The 21983-nt window shown below is 36.7% G+C and overlaps 1 protein-coding gene across 4 annotated transcripts in view; it reads left to right on the top strand.

Moving 5' to 3' along the window:
• The window catches only part of Plppr5 (phospholipid phosphatase related 5), a 173321-nt gene extending 152183 nt beyond the window's left edge, over positions 1–21138 (top strand). For 3 of the 4 annotated variants that reach the window (XM_051185604.1, XM_051185601.1, XM_051185603.1), the window contains 2 exons: positions 624–758; positions 20941–21138. In XM_051185604.1, coding sequence (XP_051041561.1) covers positions 624–758; positions 20941–20973 — 168 coding nt within the window. In that variant the 3' untranslated portion in view covers positions 20974–21138. The remainder of the gene's footprint in view (positions 1–623; positions 759–20940) is intronic. The other variant, XM_051185602.1, reaches the window with a different exon arrangement.
• Positions 21139–21983: the final 845 nt, after the last annotated feature.

Genomic DNA, 21983 nt, shown 5'->3' with positions numbered 1-21983 from the left:
TTTAACATTACAGGAACTTGATTTTCATGCCTGGTTCAGTTCACATTCTTCCACCTCTTGGATAGAATCAGTTAAAATGGGGGTCAATTTCCTTTATGTGAAGGGTCCTCTATTTTGGTAATCTCTCTGATTGTTCAAATCTTACCTATATATGAGAAACAATAGACAATAAACTAGTATAATTAAAGCAGCATTATTATATTAGAGTGTGCCAACTGCCAAGGATTAGTGTAAATGTAATACTATTGAAGCACTGAGAAATAATGAGCATGAAAATTAAGTTGTAGGTTAGCTACATTAGGGATAGGATGGCTTGCTGTGAAATTTTATAAGGTTATGCTGTTAATTTTGGATTAGATTGAGCATTGTCCATATATTAATGAAATTTTAGAATGTCAGAATTTTCATTATTCATTCTGCTACATATTCATTGGTGAATTTTCTTTAACCTATCTGCATTGCAATAACTATTTAAATTTATTCATGGAAAATCTGGGTATAAAGTTTTATTTATATAACATTTAACTAATTTTAAAACTTGATTGCTTTGGGAGTATTATTAAACTCTTCAAAAGGTTAGGATGCATGACTTACTTAACTGCAATTGTTTCCTGAAATTTTAGGTTGTATGCGTGGTAAATAATTTCAAAGGAAGACAACCAGAGAATGGGCACATGCACAGGGACAATGTGGCCCGGATGCCGATGATCAACATTCCTCGAGTAGAAAGTCCTTTGGAAAAGGTAGCATCCGTGCAGGTGATTCATAACTTCCTTTCTAGACCAAATTCACCAGTTAGTTCTGCTTGTGTATTCAGAGAGTGTACAGATATTGTTTTGCTTAGATTCACCTCAGAATCTAAGGCCATTCAGCAAGATCTTAGAAAATGCATTTCTCATTTAAAGTACCCATGGATATCCTTCATGCTGGAAGTTTGGTAACTATGCATAGAACCTATCCACCACTTTGCTAGAGTGTCTAAGAAATACTGTTCACTAGCCTTACACACAGACAGAATAAAATGACGCATTTGTTTGCAAATATGTGCATTTTTCCATAAAGTATACTCCATTTCTCCCATGTTCTCAGTCAAGGAGAAAGTGCTTCAAAAGCTGTCATCATAAAAATAGTGCCCAGGAGACCTATACTGAATCTCAGTGCAGAAAGATCAGGTAGCATGCAAATTCCAGCTGTGTGCTTCTTTGATGGAAGAGGTACTGAGGGTTTGTGACAGATCATGTTTCAAACAGTGGGCCCAGGCCACAGTGGGTATCCTTGTGAGCAAGAAATCAAGTACTTTACAAAAATTGTTCTTGAAATTTCTGTGAACCAGATAGGGGGATGTTTACTAAATGTTGCTGCTATACTTTGCAATTGTAATTAAATGATTACTCAAGGAGTAGCTCACAGTTTCTCTCCAGCCCTGTGCCCACATATTTTCATATTGTTTTAGTATAATTAAAATATAATTACATCATTTCTCCCTTTCTTTCCCTCCCTTCAAGTCTTCCAATGTACTCCTTCCTTGCCTTTTCTCAAATTCATGTGTCTTTATATTTTACTCTCATTTGTTTACATCCCCTACTGCTCTCTCTTGCCTGCCCACCAACTGTTTGCCTCCCTTCCTTTCATCAGTTTTCCACTCTGCATTATCACATGTAGAATAAAACTTCTTTTGGTATAACCATAAGAGACACTTGACTATGGTGTAAGCAAATATATTCTTTTTGAATGAATGTTTTGATGTGTAGGGTAGGATGCATTGTTTATACACTTTAAGGCTTGTGAGGTCAGTAGGATTCAGTAGAACACTGTTATGCTTGTATCACAGCATAGGAAAATGGTATTCTTGGTAAGGAATCTCAAGTGTTCACATGTGATGAGATTAACCCTGTGTGTTGTATCTACTCCACAGCCTCCCACTTATACACTTTTGAGGATTTCCATTCCTTTCCTCTCTCATTTTAAAATTACTTTAGAAAAAAACTCCACCAGGTTCAAATTACTGCTTCCTATATGTGCATGGGTACGGAATCATCCACAGGACATGGCTAACTTGTTAGTGACAACCCCATAAAGAAAAGTGATTCTCCCTCTCTTGGCATCAAACAACTACCAGTGTTCTCCAGGTAGGGATGGGTCCTAAGGAGCTCTTCCCCATCCTGTGCTAGAAGTTCCAACTGGCTTGACTTCTGCAGGTTAGCACAATTGCCTAGATTTCATGTATACAACAGCCACATCATGTCTGGGGGATAGCATGTTATAGGTATTCTTTTCATCCTCTGGTTCTTACATTATTCCCACTCCATCTTCCACCATGTTCTCTGAGATATATTCAGGAAAAAGTTGATGAAGATACCTTGCCTATAGCTGAACACTTAACCGTTGTTCATTCTTAGTTAATGAACATTAATGAGTCTCTGGATTTACTGATTTCCACTGCAATAGAAGCATCTGTAACCAAGGTTAGGAGTAGTAGCACAGGTCTACTATAGCCGTAGATATTTAGAAGTCAGTTTGACAACATGACCATCTAAAAACAGCTTTAGTAAGTGCTTCCCTAGGTCCAATGACTTCCCTAACCATGGGATTTGACCATGCTGACAGTACCAGGCATGAAATCCCTCCATGAAGCAGATTTCAAACCCATATACACAATTAAATATTATTTAATTATAATGAAGTCTGAAGTCATCAACTTTGCAGGAAAAGGTCTAAAAATGGAAATTAAAATGTACTGAGTGAGGTGGCCCAGGTCCCTAAAAATGAAAATCATATATTCTCTTTTGTATGTGGTTTCTAACTTCAAAGCTTTTTAACATAGAGTACATGTAGAATACAGTAAATTAGAAACAAGACATAGCAGAAAAAGGATTAATTTAGGGGGCAGAAATTTTAGAATACAGATAAAATGAAAGCAAAGAGGGCAATGCTGGGGACAGAGGGTTCTAGTGAGTAGAGGAGTGATGAGAATGGAGAAGTGAGGAACTGGGGAGGGCTTAACCAAAATGAAATATACATGAACTTGAAAACACATAAAACATTTAATAAGAGCTAATAGTACACTAGGTGATACAATAGAAGGGGGTAATGTGAGCTATAAATTTAAGTAGGGATGGAACAGGACATGGAGGAAGGAAAGAATAGAAGGTAAGTTAAGCAAAATCAAGGATGTATGAAAAAGCTTGTGAAACCTTCGTAGTTTGTATGCTAAAGAAAATACTATTTTTTTTTTAAAAAAAAATTAAGATGAGTTTGAACAGAGGTACTTCTCATCTGTGTGCATGCTAGAAGACATGTTACTAAATGAAAATACCATGTCAGACATGGCTTGTCTTCACGTAAGTGATTATTTACGGAAACATGAAAGTAATACAGGCCTTGTTCTTGGTTGTCCATAAACCCTAGAGGCTAAGATCTTATTGCTGAACAGGACGTTCATTTTGGCTGATGGACATAGGAAAATCAACCTTGAACTGACTGAAAAACTCTAAAACTTTTCTGGCTGGCTGGTTTTCATAGTACTGTGAGGTTTTGTGCAGACTTCTGGGGGAGAAAGAACAAAAGTGATCTTATTTAGTACTAGACTCTGTAAGCTATAGTACCAACTTGTCAGGTAAGGGAGGCCCTCTAATGCAATACTGGAAACATTGTTTATGAGGGCCACTAGTCAATCTCTTGATTGGCTTTGAGGTCTAGTAAGCTTTCTTATTTGTGGTGAGTTTTTGTTCTTTGAGATAGTGTGTAGTAATCCAGATGCTCTCAAACTCCCTGTGAAACTTGGGGTGATTTTTAACTCACAGAAATCCTTCTGTTGAAGCCTTCCAAATGTAGGATGACTATCATGAGTCACCTTGCCTGGGGAGCTTGATAAGATTTAAATGGGGAATGGGAGCTGTGCTCAGTAGGATACATGGGTTCATAGAGATTACTGAAGGAATAAGAAATGACTAGTAAAAAAGAAAACTCATGAAAATGCATGACCTTCCCATAAGTGTGTGAAGGACTACTGTAGGACAGGAAAAATTTTTTTTCCTTAGAGACAAGATCTAATATGAGACAAAATAAAAGAATGTAGGTATAAGAATATAAGAGTCAGAAATAAGGGAAAATGGGATGTCTACTTTAAGAGAGATTATCCCATTTAACTATAGGAATTCCTGAACTGATAAACAATCTTTGTGTAAGATACTGTGGAGGGAACTGACGCATTTAGGTGAGCATGGAAATACTATTAATGATGACTCACAGGACTAACAGTGGTTTCTAGCCTCTAGTCATCAGTATGTTCTGGTTGTTTCTATGTATTTCACAAAAGCAGTTCTATTCTCCACAACTATATTTTTTATCCCTCCCAATAACTTATAAAGCAAAGATTTGTAGCAGCAAATATTGCTAATATTCTGTCAATATACCCTCTTCCCTTACTCCCTCTAGTGATGACATTCTCTTACTTTAACTGCAACAGCCCTCTTTCCCAAACAACTTGCTTGCTATTAGGTGTGACCATGTGAGAAGTTCAGACCAGTAAATGTGAGTCAAAGCTATATGATAAACTGTTTGGTGATGCTTGTTCTTTGAATTTTGTTCTATTCATAAGTGGGAGGGACATAATGACTCCAACAATCTTGGAAATCACTTCTCAAGATGACCGATATACCCTACCTACTTGTAAGGATCCTCTGTAAGCTCACAGAAATTAATGTGAAATACTTTCTCATCTAAGTTAGAAAATAATGCCATTTGTTCCTTCATACTGGTCCTCTGTGAGGGAAGAGGAACCATTGTTAACATTTGCTATGCAGGCAGGCCCAATAGCTTCAATATAGCCATGCCATTGTTTTGTTTTCATGTTTCTTCTGGAAGTTATGTAAACTTTTAAATTTCTTATGCTCCAAGCACACGTTGTTTGGTTAACTGTAACATACAATGTCATTATAATATACAGACACACTCTATTTATATGCCAGTGATTTGTCCCTTAATTTTAGGGAGTTTTTCATATGGCAAAATAGCATCATTTATGAGGAAGAGTCATGGGTTCTCTCAAAGCAACTAAGTACGTCTGAACATTCATTGCATTTTATGAAATGAATAATTCATTTGTGGAAACTGGCTCATCAGAGTCTAATGTGAGAAAGTTCCTTAAGTTAGTCACAAAACAGAATAGTGTCTGGTATGTGTGAAACTTAGCAAGGCTAATTATTATTATTACAGTGGCAAAAGGCAACAGGTACATCAAAATACAAAAATAGTTATTGTAAAGTATTTTAAAATAAACTTTTGGGGGGTTAGGGTCCTTGAAATTGGGTCTCATGCAACCCAAGCTGGTCACAAATTTGCCATGTAGCCTAGGATAGCCTTGAAAGCCTGAGCCTCTTGCCTTCACCTAAGTTCAGGTATTATAGGCGTCTACCACTACACTTGACTCAAAAGAAATGTTATGTATATAAAATCTTGTGTATATGCATAGTGAAGGAAGTTATTCATAATACCACACAAAATAGTCACCTCTGGTATGTGGAGAGTACTATGGGTATAGTAAGGCGAGGGCAGAAAGACAGAGAGGGGGGCAGAGACAGACAGAGATACACAGAGACACAAAGACAGACAGGGACACATAGATGGACAGAGACAGAAAGAAACAAAGGCAGAGACAAATAGACAGAGACAGAGAAAACAAAAACTAATTTTCAAACCTTAAGAGAAAATGAGACCTTGAAACATGACTTTGTATCACCTCCAAGGCCTTTCCTTTGGCCTCTGTTTTCCCTCTTATCTTTTCTGACTCCATTTCTCACCTTTTTCTTTCTGTCTTTGTCTCTCTCTGTCTGTTTCTCCCTCCACCTCCTCCTTCTTTCTCCCTATAACTAGATACTGTGCTATTCATGAATAAATACACAACTAATGGTCATTAGAGTTTTAAAATACTCCATTTTCTTAAGCTGATCTCTACAAAGTTTGGTGATGCTTCCTTGTTAAACCCATTAACTGATATGTCCAGACTGCTCAAAATTCGTTAGGAAAAATAATCCCTCCAGGATAATTTCCTTCCCCGTGCTATTCCCTTGTGATCTACAAAATACTTTTGAAAGTGTTCTGTTTGTTTGTTTGTTTGTTTATTCATTTTGGCCAAATTAAATACAGAAATCTTGATTGTGATTCTCATGTATTCACTTCAGGGATTTGATTTCCTTGATCTACATGCAGCCATCTTAAGTCTTATCAGTACAGGGGCTACGGCTTTTGTATACTCAGGTGTCTTTCCTTCATAGACTATTTTAAAGTTCCTACTGTCTCTTTCCCAGGAAATCAGCTCCCTTCAGATACCACACCACCCTTCCTCCCAAACTCTTTTCTTTTTTTTTTTTTTTTTTTTAATGCTTCCACCTTCAAGGCTCATTTCCAGCAGAACGGGCAGCAGTGTTAGCATCAGGATGTTTCCAAAAATTTAAAACAATATTAATTTTCCTTGGGAATCCAAGAATCAACAATCTTTGTTTTCTTCTAGGAAATGGTGATACAACAATTTATAGGTTCTGAGGTCTTTTGTCTTCTATTTTAGGAATAATAAAGAAGGCCTTGATGTCATAATAGCGGATTATCAAAGGGAATTACAGCAAAATGTTAGGAATTTCTACCAGATATAGCATAAATAAATCCATGCTGAGAGAAATACTTCCCCATTCCAAATTTTGTTCTTAATTCATGCCAGATGAAGAAACTCTTTTTTAAACAGAATGAGTATCCCAAAACTGAGTGGGTAACTACTTTCATTCAAAACAACAAGTACAAGTAAAGCAAACAACTGGCAAGATAGCCATGTGGTGAAGAGCCATGAAAATTCTTCCAGAAGACTCAGATTTGGATCTCAGTACCCAATTGGCAACTCACAACTGTCTATAGTTCCAGCCAAGATAAGATAAAATCTTTTGCATTCTTTTGGTACCAGACAAAAGTGTAGTATACTAACATACATGTAGAAAATAATACTAAATAAATAAAAACAAATATTTAAAAATAACTAAGCAGATAAAATTCAAGAGAAACTATTGCTTTCAATTGTTAAGCTGCACAGAACCATGATATGTAGTATGTCAACAAACAGAATAAAACTATATGGAGATAAAGTTATCTTTCTGAAAAGGCCCATGATCTGAATCTCCTCACATTTTCTATCCAACAGACAACTACCTCTTTCAACTCTTTCACTCAGATAGAAGTTGAAGATCCCATAAGGGAAATGCTTAGATTATTCATGAATCTTTTCTCACACATTTTGGGAAATTTAACTGAGAAAATTATACTTTACTTCAAGTGGTAATAATCAGGATATAAACTTAGATCCCTTAATGTGATTTTGTGACAAACATGATAGACAGTATTTACCTTTTATTGCCAGGGGTGGGGTGGGGCAGGGGATGGAAAGGGAGCAAAGATGATATAATTAGTAATGGGTTTTCTCCACAAACATGAGAGCTGAATTTGGATCTCTAGCTCAAACATAAAAAGAAGGTACTACCATGTGTATTTATAACCCTTGTGCTGGGAAGACAGACAAGCAGCCATTTTAACTATTTAGGGATCTCTACTTTTAGGATGCAACTCTGTCTAAAAATAAGGGATTGAAAAAGCCACACAGTGTTAACCTTTAGCCTTTGCATATATTAACAAATGTCTATTGGTATTCGTATATCTGCACAAGCACTTTACAACTTCCCTTCCCCACACACCATAAAAAATTGGATTACAGTTATTGTTCAAGTATCTCCTTTCCACAGCACAGGAAATTAAAATGAACACATGGAAAGAAAGATAAACTAGAACCTATATGATTATCAATCATGACATGGCAGGATTAAAACCAATAGCAGGTATCACAAAGAAGGAAGGACATCCTTGCTGAGGAAAGTAAAACCAGAAAGATTAAGAAAGTCTAAAGAGAGATTTGGAGAGATGACCCAGAAATTAAAATAGGATACGGCTCTTAGAGCAGGCCCAAGCTCTAGTCTGAGCATCAGTGTTAAAAGGCTCCAGGGGATCTTATACCTCTGACTTTGGCACCTTGGCAGGTACCTGCACTCACATGCACAAACTCATATATGATATACACACATACACATCATTAAATTTGAAAATATTTTGTTTCTTTAAAACATAGATTAAAGAATAAATGAGCAGGAAAGAAACTGACCCAAGGAAATGTACCGGAAGATATTCCACCATGGTCTGTCTTCTCAAACAGGATAATCAGAGGGCAATGACAACATTGTTTAACTTCTTCATGTCTTAGGATATAGTTTAGGAAAAATTTTCTTTCAAATAAGTACTTTAATATTTAATATGGGTGAGCTAGATATAATGTCAAACTGAAATATGCACTACAAACTATAAATTCATTGAATACTAATGAATACCAAAGAAAGAATTCTATAGATATGGTAGGAGGCAGAAGAATCCTACAAATGTTATAGAAGACAGAAGAATCCAACAGATGTGGTAGAAGACAGTGTCATTTCCAACCATTAACTACCTCTTCAGACAGACTATGCTTCCTGCTTCTTTGGTTTGGACTTGGCTATTAGCCTATGAATAGAATGGACAGATACTTCATTGTTCAAAAATTTACTTGTTCTTGGAACTATCTTTCCAACCTGCTGGCATTATGCCTCTTCCTGGGAGAAACCTGTTTCGACCTAGAATCCAGGCCTAGACTCCCATCCAGGAATGGATGGGAGGCAGGCTAGCAGCACAGAACTTAATGTGTAATATGAGAAATATGTGATAGGAGCAACAGGGGTTTGGAGGTTGTCATAGTGCATTGTGAAGTCATACATACACCTATTTAGAAAAAATAAGGACCTGTTGTATTTTGCATTTGACATGGTTACACACACACACACACACACACACACACACACACACACATTTTCTTTGTAGAGATGTGGAGATGTGTGTGCTATCTAAATGAAAGAAGGATTTACTAGACTGGAAATAGCTGATCCTGTAATGGCTGTCTACATATTGGATATCCAAAGAAAAATACAGTAGATAGAGCCAGTTGTAACTATTTCTTTTCTTCAGGTATATGACATTAATCAATAAAAGGAAAATAATTTGCTCTTGCCAACAAGAAAAGGAAAGTATTGGCTGGAATGGTTTAGTTATGATAAATGGCTGTTCACAAACCTGTGCCTATCAATGAAACTTGTCATGTATATTCACACCCTGATTAACTAACTGTCAGCTGAGTGACAAGTGGTGAGCAGTAGCAATGGGTCCACATGTCACAAAGAGTATGTACCATTACGGATGGAAATCTCCATGCTTACTATCATGGTAACTTCAAAAGTTAATACTATGGGTTTGAAGATAATTCCACATGATCAGAGAGTCTGGTGCACTGACTTTCCCTTCTCAAGGCAGCATGATAGGAATCAAATAGAAATCTGAGATGAAATTAATTCAGAATGGTGTAGTGTGTGTGTGTGTGTGTGTGTGTGTGTGTGTGTGTGTGTGTGTGTGTAAAGAGAGTTGGTTTTCAGTGGTTTGACATTCTAGCCCTGAAGTCCAGTTCCTCTATACTACAAACCCATAATTTCTTGTGTGGTTCACTCTTTAATTCCTTTAAAGTGTCATGAGTAACCAGTCAACTATTTAAGATTCAATTGCTTTTCTATAAAACAAATCTTTGTTTCATGGAACTACTGAATGATATGTAATGATCTACACAACCACACATGACAGATTTAGTAGTGATTAGATGTTGCAGTAGTTACTGGGAATAAATCAATTCACACTTTCAATGCTTAAGGCAAGTTTTGAGCATTTGTGAAAACTATTTAAAAAAATAAAACCTTATAGTCTATCCTCATACATTTTATTTTGCTTTAAAAAGAAAATGGAAACAAATAAAATGTAGCTTGCATCTACTCCTGAGATGTTTTTGTTTGTGTTTATTTCCCTTCCTTCCTTCCTTCCTCTCTCCCTCTCTCCTTTTTGTGTTTCTTTTTGTTCTTTTATGCATAGTTGTCAGTTTTTGTTGTTTGTGATTTTAAATATAGATAGATAGATAGATAGATAGATGATAGAGGTAGACAGATATAGGTAGGTAGACATACAGACAGAAAGACAGACAGAACATGAAGTAAGGTGGGTGGCAGAGTGAGGAATTGGGGGAAGGGAAACACAATCAAAATATTTTTTTTGAAAAAATAAAACCTTTTAAACAACAAGAAAAAAGAAAAATAATTGCAGTAGCTATTAACATCCTTTGAACTAACTATACACTGGCTACACTAGTATCCTGTGTCACAGTTTTAAATAATTGATTGTGATATTCATGTCTGTGCAGTCAGGATTTATTTTTCTAAACAATAGATGAATCATATTATACAAGGTAAAGAATAACAGGCAGATCTTTTTAAACAGGTACCCAGTAGACTCTTATAAAAAGCGTCTTTCTGAGAATTACTTTTGAGTGACATAGAGGTGATGAGTATGACTTAGGTGGATATGATTCATCCGGCCATTAATTAAGAAGAGAATAAACAAGGATGAACTGGCTGATGAACAATCTGGTCTCAGCAGCACATGCATTTGTACACGAGGTGTTCAGAGGTGCCCACTCCTTCTCAGTCTAAAGCATCTAAAAACCATGAAAACTTTCTGCAGAGAAAATACTCTTTAAAATCTACAATGAGGTAAATAAATAGTAAACCCACTGTCTTATGAAACCAACCCCTTTGTGATTAATTTATTGTTTTGGTAAAGAGGCAATCAAAAGCAAAAGTCACTAATACGAATATCTTGTTAAAAACTGAGTTGCAGGGTTGAGGTTGCAGTTTAGTAATAAGTTGTCTGCTGTGCTTGAGACACTTAGAGGACTATTCAAGGAATAAAAAGAAAAGAGGAGAGGAGAGAGCAAGAGGTGAGGAGGAAGAGAAGGGATGGAAGAAAGAAAAGAGGAAGGGAGAACATATTCTGATAGATAAAACAAAAAAATGAACAGGAAGTAGCCATGTCTAATCATAATAACTTGATTTTTTCTGTGTATGTGTGTATGTGGGTTGCATATAATTGTTTGTGTGGGTGTATACAATATGAATGAGCATATACATGTGTGCATATTGAATGTAAGCCAAATGTGTGTATCTGGTATCTTCCTCTATCATTCTTATCTTTCTGGCATAGTCTGTCACTGACTTTAATCCAATCAATTCAGCCACACAAGCTGGCCAATGAAACTGTCTCTTTTGCCATGGCACCAGGATATTGAAATATCTGTTATGCCTAGCGTTTTACCTGGGTATTAAATCCAAACTTTGGGCCTCTTGCTTATATGCTGGCACTTTGCTGGCTCAGCCATCTTCCTAAGCCTCTTGAAATATTTGCTTTTTAAAAAAATTATTATATTAATTTATTTTTTATTTTTATTTTACAGATCAATCCCAGTTTCCTCTCCCTCCCTCATTCCCTCTCTCCCACCCTCACATGCACTCCTACCACCCTCCCCTCCCACCTCCCCCACTCCACATGTAGGGTGATGTTCTCCAGGAGGGGTCATCTAAATCTGTCAAGTATTTTGAAGTCATTTGAAGTAGGGACTAGGACTTCTCTACTGTCTCTAGGTTAAGGGAGTATCGTTCCATGGGGGATATGCCCCCAAAGTCCTTTTGTACACCAGGGATACCTCCTGGTTCCACTATCTGAAGTCCCTTAGACTGCTCAGGCCTTCTAGCTGAGACCCATGTGCAGTGAGTCTGAGTCAGTCCTATGCTGGATTCCCAACTATCAGTCTGGGGGCCTGGTAGATCATCCTTGTTCAGATCAGCTACCTCTATGTGCTTCTGCAGCCTGGTCTTGTCCTGCCTCTCTGCATCTGGATTCCAGTTCTGCTCAGTGTTTAGTTGTGGGTGTTTGTTTCTATTTCTATCAGCTACTAGATGTGGGTTCCATGATAGAGTATTAGTTAGTCATTAATCTCATAATCAGGGAAGGGCATTTATGGTAGCCTTTCCACTGTTGCTCAGATAGTTAGTTGGGTCAGTCTTGTAGGTCACTGGATATTTCCTTAGGTTCAGTTTTCTCTTCAAACCTATAATGGCTCCCTCTTCTATGGTCTCTCTCTCTCTCTCCTCTCCTCTATTCTTCCCCTAATGCAATCTTCCTAGTCCCATGTGCTTTCCTCTCCTCAACTTCTCTTTCTCCTAGCTCTCTCTCTACTCACTGCACTCCCCCAATCCCAATATGCTCAGGAGATCTTGTTCCTTCCCCTTCTGTGAGGAACCTTGTATGAATTTGTTAGGTTACTTCTTGTATCCTAGTTTCTCTGGTGGTATGAATTATAGGCTGGTGATCCTTTGCTCTATGTCTAAAATCCATATATGAGTGAGTACATACCATGTTCCTCTTTTTATGACTGGGTTACCTCATTCAGGGTGGGTTTTTCAAGTTGCATCCATTTGCCTGTGAATTTCAAGATTCCATTTTTTTTTCTGCAGAGTAGTATTCCATTGTTTATATGTGCCACATCTTCTTTATCCATTCTTCAATTGAGGGGCATCTAGGTTGCTTACAGGATCTTGCTGTTACAAATAATGCTGCTATGGACATAGTTGAACACATGTCTTTGTTGCATGGATGTGGATCATTTGGATATATGCCAAAGAGGGGGATTGCCGGGTCCTGTGGTAGACTGATTCCCATTTCCCTGAGGAACCACCATACTGATCTCCAAAATGGCTGTACAAGTTTGCACTCTCCAGCAGTGGAGGAGTCTTCCCTTTCCTCCACATCCTCTCCAGTATAAGTTGTCATTGGTGTTTCTAATTTTAGCCATTCTGACAGGAGTAAGATGGTATCTCAAAGTTGTTTTTCATTTCCCTGATAGCTAAGGATGTTGAGCATTTTCTTAAGTGTCATTCAGCCTTTTTTATTTCCTCTATTGAGAGTTCTCTATTCATTTCTGTACCCCATTTTTAAATAGGGTTATTTGGTGTTTTGTTGACTAGTTTCTTGAGTTCTTTGTATATTTTGGAGATCAGCCCTCTGTCATATGTAGCACTGGTAACAATCTTTTCCCAGTCTGTGGGCTGCCGTTTGGTCTTGTCAACTGTGCCCTTTGCCTTACAGAAGCTTCTAAGTTTGAAGAGGTCCCATTTATTAATTGTCGATCTTAGTGTCTGTGCCCCTGGAGTTAGGTTCAGGAAGTGATCTCCTATACCAATTTGTTCAAGGGTATCTCCAATTTTCTCTTCTGAGGTTCAGTGTGGCTGGATCGATGTTGAGATCTTTGATCCATTTGGACTTGAGTTTTATGCATGGCAATAGACATGGGTCTATCTTCAGTCTTCTACTCACCACCATCCAGTTGTGCCAGCACCATTTGTTGAAGATGCTCTCCTCTTCCCATTGTATAATTGTAGTTGTTTTGTGGAAAATCAGGTGTTTGTAGGTGTGTGGGTTAATATCAGCATTTTCATTTGGATTCCATTGGTCTACCTGTCTATTTTTGTGCCAATCCCAGGCTGTTTTCAGAACTATAGCTCTGTAGTAGAGCTTAAAGTCAGGGATGGTGATGACTCCTGAAGATTTTTTTTTTAATTGTACATGGTTGTTTTGACTATCCTGGTTCTTTTGTTTTCCCATATAAAGTTAATTACTATTCTTTCAAGGTCAATGAAGAATTGTGGGATTTCAATGGGGATTGCATTGAATCTATAGATTATTTTTGGCAAGATTTCTATTTTTACTATGTTTATCCTATCTATCCAAGATCATAGGAGTTTTTTCCATTTTCAGGTATCTTCTGTAATTTCTTTCTTTAAAGACACAAAGTTCTTATTATATAGGTCTTTCACTTGTTTGGTAAGTGTTATCCCAAGATACTTTATGTTGTTTGTGGCTATTGTAAAGGGTGATGTTTCTCTGATTTCTTTCTCAGCTCTTTTGTCATCTGAATAAAGTAGGGATACTGATTTTTTTTTTAAATTTATCTTGTATCCTGCTAGTTTAATGAAGGTGTTTATCAGCTGTAGGAGTTCCCTGGTAGAGTTTTTTGGGTCGCTTATATAATCTATTATATCATCTGCAAATAGAGAAGTTGAAACATTTTCTTAAAGTGGATTTTAATACCCTATGAGAAAATTATGTGTGATGTTGCATCCCTGTAACTTAGTACTATAAAGGCTGAGGTAACAAAACCATGCTGCCTATATAGTGACTATGAGGTTAACCCAGACTGCATAATGAGAGCCTATCTCATAAAACAAAGACAAAAACCTTAGAGTTGTGTGTATGGGTTTCTATAAAGGAGGGATATCTTGCATCACTGGGTTTTCTCAATCTGATGTCATATAAATGGTTATAAATCAATAATTAAAACCCTCATGTCATCAAACTTAACAGTAGAAGCTAAGCTTCAGTAAATGTTTAACAGTTATCTCATTTGTCATTTTGTTTCTTCAAGAAAACATTAGAATAGGTCATATTACCATTAGAGAGAGAGAGAGAGAGAGAGAGAGAGGTATGCCCAGGGCCACAAAACTGACCATAATGCAAAAGTGGTAGTTTTCATTTTTGTGACACTATGTACAGTGACCATTTCAGAGATCAAATTCAAGATCGCTCTACTATACTATAATAAGGGAAGCATGTTATCAAATTATTATCTCTGTGTATCATGTAAGCATCTTCTTACTTAGGCATGAAAGATTCTCCTTCCATTTTCCTCGGTTAGTAACATTACTAAAGTAAACATTATAATATGTGTCCTTGCAAGATCAAGTAATGATTTCCAGCTCATAGGAATAGAAACACTGAATGCGTAGTGAGTATTTTTGGGTTTAATTCATTCATCCATGTCCTCTAAACAAGGGGAAGTACTGTTCTAGAGACTATTCATTTGCCTAATAGACCATGAACAAATAAAGTAGCTCATTTTCAATGTGTTGTTAGGACATCTCATATTCATATATATATATATATATATATATATATATATATATATGTATATATATATATATATATATAATTTCTTCTGTAACTAAGACAATTAGATGATGAGTTAATTACTCCATATCTGAAAAAAACAAATTCCAGACACTATTACCTTTATTTTGGGCAACTCATGAACTTTAGTCCTTCTATTAAAGTTAAATTTAGGTATAATAAGTGATTTATAGCCTATGAAATTCCCTTTGTCTGAGTGTATGCTTGTGTATGTGCAGGCATATATGCCCATGTGTACATGTGCATATTTCTGTGGCAGCCAGAGTCAAATGTGGGTCTCTTCCATAGATGCCATCTACCTTTGAGATAGGAGCTCTTACCACCATGAAACTGACCAAGTGAGTCAGGCTGGCTAATCATTGATTCTCAGGGTTCTCTGGTTGTCTCTGATTGTCCAGCCCTAGGGTCACAAATATGTGCTACCATAGCTGGTGTTTTTGAAGTGGATTGTGAGGTAGAATTCCAGTCCTCAGTCTTGTGGAGCAAGCCCTTTACACGTGGAGATAACTACCTGTTCCCTAAAATTTCCAATTTCATGAGTTATGACAACAGTAAGCTTTCATGTAACCATCAACTTCTTAAGCTGTAGAATTTTCAGTCTGTACAGAACAGCCTTCTTTGAATAAGCAGCCTATTTCCAACCCCCACCCTTGGCAACCACTGACCTTCTTTCTGCCTCTGTACTTTTGTCTTTCTCAGTGTGTCATAAACAGACTGACACAGTATTTAGGCGTTTGAGTCTTGAATCCTTTCTGGGAATGTCAATGGCTTTCCTTTTATTGCTGAGAATTGCTTTGTTTTTTGACTGTATCACAGCTTCTTTTCCCATAATCTGACTGAAGGGCATTTGGGTTGAATACCATTGAAGGAAATTATGAATGCAGCCAATATATATATTAATGTACAGTTTTTTGAATGAACAAACTTTCATTCATAAATAATAGACACACACACACACACACACACACACACACACACACACACACACCTGGAAAAGAGATTTCCAAAGTTGGCCATCTGCATTTTGACTGACTAGTGCATTTTTGTGGAAGCAGGCACGATTCTGGGTGTTGATCAGCAACTTGTCATAAAGGAGTTTATTATGCACATGCTCCTTTATCTACATCCCCACATGCTTTTTTATTGGGGGTTGCTGTATACTTATGAGGCCAATCTAAAACATTTTTAAAGACTGTAAAGGAAAGAAACAAACAAGATTGCAGCTAGTTAGGTTAAATTAACATGAAAGAATCCTGAGAACTGATGGATAAGCTTTAATTACTAGGAATGCCAATGTGATTTCTATTATGGTTGTAATAAATGAAACGAAAAAATACCCAGTCAAAAGTCCACAATGTATTCCACAGGCCTTTTGATTTTCCAGCTTAGTAATGAAGGCGATTATTCTGTAAGCAGGCACAGAGGGTATATGACACCTGTGGTAGATAAGGTCATACAGGTGAAACATACCTACACTTCACAGCATCACCTAAGAGGAGACTAGAGAACCACTTGACCATAGGTAAGCAAGACCACAGGGTTACGAGTCTTGGAGATGCTGTAAAGAATTGTCAGACCATCATGAGGTCCAGATGAGTGTGGAAAAAATAGAACCTAAAGCTGGTGTGGATGTAGGAATTAGCAGCCAAAAAATGTCCACAAAGTCAAACTTTGAAGTCAGATGAGGGAAGCTAGAAATTTATATTCCTAAACATGACAGATTTCTGGGAACCTAACTGAGAATATGGATTAAAGGTGTGATAGATAGAAAAGAGCTGACCCTTAGGAAAGATATGAAACTTAAAGCAAAAAAGTATGTAGATCACTACAACCACCAATGGCCATCTTTATAGCACTTTCAAAACTAGTGAATTTCTGGCCTGGAAGCCCAGGAATTTTGCTGCAATAGGCACTCGGTTAGATCTGGAGAGGGGAATAATACAAATAAGGCTTCCCATGTGATTTAGATATGAAACCAGAACTTGACCTTGATGCAGATGGGTTGGCTGAACTGATGCAGCAACTCTCAATAGGGCTGCACACTAGGATCAACCACAGAGCCTTTCTGCATTCTGATGGATGTGTGAGGCCTTAGACCAATTAAGTTGAAGCCTCTGGGGTTGTGTCTGTATTTAGTCAAATCACAACATGAATCCCAGGATGAGCAACAGGGCATCTAAAGATTGGACTGGGAGCTATAGCTTCTCTGACTACTCAGGCTCCTAAGTTCTGTAGCTAATGCCCCAGCAGAGCCTAGACCCATCTTTTGATTAATTAATTTGTCAAAGGAAGCCTCCCACAGATCCCTTATTCCTAAGCAGAGAGGATTCTCTTCAAAAATAGCTTTTGCCCCCTTGTAATTGCACAAAAAGAAAATTCTTGAATGAAAAGAAAACTCTGAATTAATACACAATCCTGCCCCTCCCAAAAAATCAATATATAGAGAGAAACTGTCCAAAAAAGTCCTCTGGGCCAATGAAGCTCATGTCTGAGCCTTTTATTTTCCCTTATTCTCAGTTTCTTTAAACAAAGTAATTGCTTACTTTGAAATTTCCAACCAATTCCACAGCACCAAGTCTGAATTTCTCTAATAATTTTAACATTACATCTAAAATGATTTCTCTTTACTAAATGATCTCACTCCTTTTACAAATCATTAGGAGGAAGACTTCACATGGGACATTCACAGGAATCAGAGAACACATTCCCTTCCCGGGATGCTACTTCTATTCTTTTATCTTTTTTGTTTCTTCAGAACAAATCTCTGTAAACACAGGCTACTATTGAGCTCACTACGTAGAAACACCTGCCCTTGAACTCTCTAGTTTATCATTTTGATGGGATTATAGGCATGGGCCTTCACATTAGGCCTTTTCTGTTCTCTCTTTTGTCCATGCTCCCTGTCTCAGAGCAGACAATGAATGAAATGGGGGAACAAATAGCAAAATGAAGCATGGCATTTTTTTGATTATGACATGCAATCTAACTTCCCCTGGCAGAATGTAGGCAGCATTCTAGTAACCGCAGACTCACAGGTGATTTTAACAGTGGTCTGTGATTCCTTATTCAATATCCTTAGTGTCAGATGGTTATCAATTTATTGGGATGTGAAATATTTTGCAGTTTAGAAAATTGTGTACTCTGTTGCACAAGTAGCCATTAGAATCCGGTGATTCTGTAATCAAAGACTGTTTCTTACTTAGTAAAATAGAGCCTAAATTGTTTTATGTCATTAGTGGTGTTTTTAATTATCAAATGGATTTGTATTCTTCTTGTAAGAAAATTTAAAACTTTGAAGTTGAATTGGATATTACATTTGTATACTTTCTGAACTGTAGACTATTTTTAATTCTTTTTTTTGTTCATTTTAATTCTAGAAATGTTATTTTTTAGCTCATTCCTTTGAATATTATCAACCACACATAAAAAACAGGTAAAACACAAATAGATGGTTGTAATAGGGACAAGAAAGAGTACGCATATATCATTTAACACTAATAAAAGATGCATTTAAGTAAGTATATCTGTATTTTGTAGATGAGAATGCTCAATTTTTGATGGTCAAAATGCTTGGCAATTTCCCATTGTAATGGAACCCACATTTAAATAGTTGGTATTTAACCTATATTCCTGAAGAGTCTATTATGCCATTCACCTTCCTCATCAAAAGGGCAAATGCTGTAAAAACAAAAAAAATCAGACTACAAATATTCCATTTTATGTTAAAAACATAAGCTCACTCTACTTCTTATTAAAATATGAGGTCTTAGATAGGTGTTAGTGACACACACCTTCAATCTCAGTAGAGGCAGGCAGATCTCTGTGTGTTGAAGGCCAACCTGGCCTACAGAGCTAGTTCAAGGACAGGCTACAAAGCAATACAGAGAAATACTGTATCAGGAAAACAAAAAAGAAAAAAAAAGAAGAAGATAAGAGGTATTTTTCTGCCATCTTGAAAAGGGAAACTTTATTCATCTTTGTCTAACAAATTATCTCACCCCTTTACAAATTATTTGAAAGAAATCTGCACATTAATGACATGTTAGCGAGGGCCATGCAGCCCACTCTCCCCTTAGGATACTTTTATACACCTTATTTCAACTCATTGTGTGTGATTTAACGATAACAACCTAAAACTCTGAAGCAACCAGTGGTTTCACTGATGCAAAGATGTTATTATTTAAATCATATGCAAAACATATTCTGTAGGTGTTCCAAAACCAATGTGTGGAAGCCGATCAAGAAGAAAATTCACAGGGGAGGTCATTTAAAGACTGCCTTGCCAGGCTCTTCGGCTGGATAATGGGGATTAGCCACTGTGAACCCCTCCAATTAAGGCAATAAACGTATGTGCGCATCAGCGCACTGGTGTTGGAGTTGTGTTGCAAAGCTACAGCAAATACGGAGGAGAATCATGTCCTTCTGCACAGGTTTCCAGCACAACCACAGAAGGTCTGTGCCTCACCCCTTAGCTTGTCTGCTGGTTTTGCTATTGGCTCCATTTTTTTTTCTCACTAGAAATGTAGCATTAAAAAAAATGAAATAGCCTAATATTTTTAAAAAATATTTATTTTCTGAATACTTTTCTGGAGTGTTATTTTTGCCTTTTTTTTTTCCTGATTTTTTAAGGAAGGTATTTGGTGAGTGGCAGATCTTACCAAACAGTAAGCCACTACTGTGGTATCATAAATAAATAAATCATGACTTCATTTTGGTTGTGTTATGCAGTATAATCTGCATAAAGAAATAAATAGTAAAATGGATATTTCCACATAGAATTTTAAGCATTAAAGTTGGACTTAAACTGGAGAGATGCCACAGTGGTTAGAGCAATTGGTGCCCTGGCAGACCTCCGAAGTTCCTGGCACCTATGTCTAGAGGCCCTGACATGCAGAATACCAAAATTGGCTTAACTTTTCTGAATGTCAGGATCTGAAATAATTTTAAGACACACAGTGAGTGATTGCTTCCCTAGGTGACACCTGCACTCAAGGACAAGCCTCAGTATTTTGCCTGCTGGTGTGATGTGGACTGGAGAGAACACTTTGCTAATGGATACTTAGCAAATTCTTTTCTTCATCTACTTTGGCTTAATATCTATCATTGTAACACCTAAGTTTCTATCTATGTAACTCTGAACATAACTATTGTGCAAGGCATGGGTAGTGTGATGAGAGATCCATTGTATCTTGCTGTGATACAATGAGATTGCTCTTCATGATAGATCTTATGATCATCCCACACATGTCAGGGTTAATCACATGCTATCAAATTTTTACTATAATATTTCAGCATCTATGGGATGAATATTCTATGCCTGTGACTATTTCAATATTAGCCATTCCAAAAGGTTTCTCTATAATTGATTTTTAAAGAAAAAGAGGCAATAAGGGTTAGGTGCTTGTAAATAATCCTGTGGTTGGAGGAAATAAGAACAACAGCAACAAACCAAGATTTTGGTGTGGAGTCTAAATTAATGCATCAAGAATGAAGGATTAAAGTGATCTCTGTCAACTAACAAATGCTATTTCAGTCTAAGCATTTGCCCACCTCACTTTACACCATCTGTCTCACAGAGAGCAATTAATCTGAAACTGCAGCTTGAGCATTGAAATTCCATTAACAGTGAGGAGAATATTAATGCATCTGGTATTGCCATTTATATCTACCCAAATTCAAGTGTTAATTTTGAACAAAGCAGGTATAACATTTTAAACTGTTCAGTCAATTAATACGGAATAAAAGACATAATTAGCTAATATAATGTAACAGTACAGAGAAGTAAGTTTAACAACACTGTGTGTTTTGGCATCATGCACGTGGGTCACAATTCTACATTAAGTTAGTAGTTATTTGTCAAAATGCTAAGTTCTTTATAGAATCCATTTGCCCAGGAATCTGACTCCGGAATCCCCTTTTCTTTTCCAGAACCACATCACTGCCTTTGCGGAAGTCACATGATATTGAAGCAGATGGCTTTTCCCTGCACTGGACATCATCCCTTTTTACCATTCATTCATAAGAAAGTTTATTTGGTTACACAGGAAATTTATAAAATTGCCTGAGACTTTTTATGAATTTAAAATTCAACAGCACCCTCTCTGCCCCCATCCCACTAGACTGTGAGCTCCTTGGGAGCAAGACCATCCATGGCTTTCTCTTGTGTACCCTAAACATCTACTGCAAAGCTTAGCACAAAGTGTGGGTGTTTAGTAAAAACATGATGATATAACGAACAAATTAATTCTTAAATAAAATGGTTGCTTTAGTTTCTCAAAAGAATCTCTGTGACTATGTGAAAAGAAACCTCAATGTGGGTTATATTTGTATAAAAGAAACCCTCTATTTTGGGCTAGTTGAGCCTTTTTTTAATTTTTCATACATCTATTCAACAGTACAGCATATTTAATTTGAAGTTAATTTTGAAAATCACCGGGGCTTTTTATCATGCAGCATGACATTATTTCCATTCTAACAGATTTCAGTGTGTGAAATCACTTTACTTTTAGAAAGTATGTCCTGTACTAAATTGTTTGCTCATTATATTATAATAGATTACACTTAAAACACCATTCATACTACATATTCTAAGACTGGTGCTTCTGCTTTTAAAGGGGAAATTGCCAATTTTTACTGTCACTGAGTAATGTATCATAATTAAAATTATTTATTTGGACTTTTTCTTTGACAATTGTGGTTTAATGGTTCAGTTGCAATTTTTAAATTCAGGCAATATTTAGAATGGTTTAAGGTAAATCCCGCCCTGATACCTTATTATTGAGTAACTTTCCCCCATTGACAGTGTCTCCAGAATGGCTATAGTCCATTCTTAAGCTTTCTTACTGGCCAAGAATTCAAATAATTTCAATGGGAAAGAATCACATCTTAGCATACTATTATGTATATGCTAGGAATATGATTAATATATTTTTCTAATTGTCTAATACTTTAATTAAAATGTATTTATATTT

The sequence above is a fragment of the Phodopus roborovskii genome, unplaced genomic scaffold (genome assembly GCF_943737965.1).
Source record: "Phodopus roborovskii unplaced genomic scaffold, PHOROB, whole genome shotgun sequence".
NCBI lineage: Eukaryota > Metazoa > Chordata > Mammalia > Rodentia > Cricetidae > Phodopus > Phodopus roborovskii.
The sequence above is the reverse complement of the archived record's forward strand: the minus strand, read 5'-3'. Positions and strand labels throughout refer to the sequence as shown.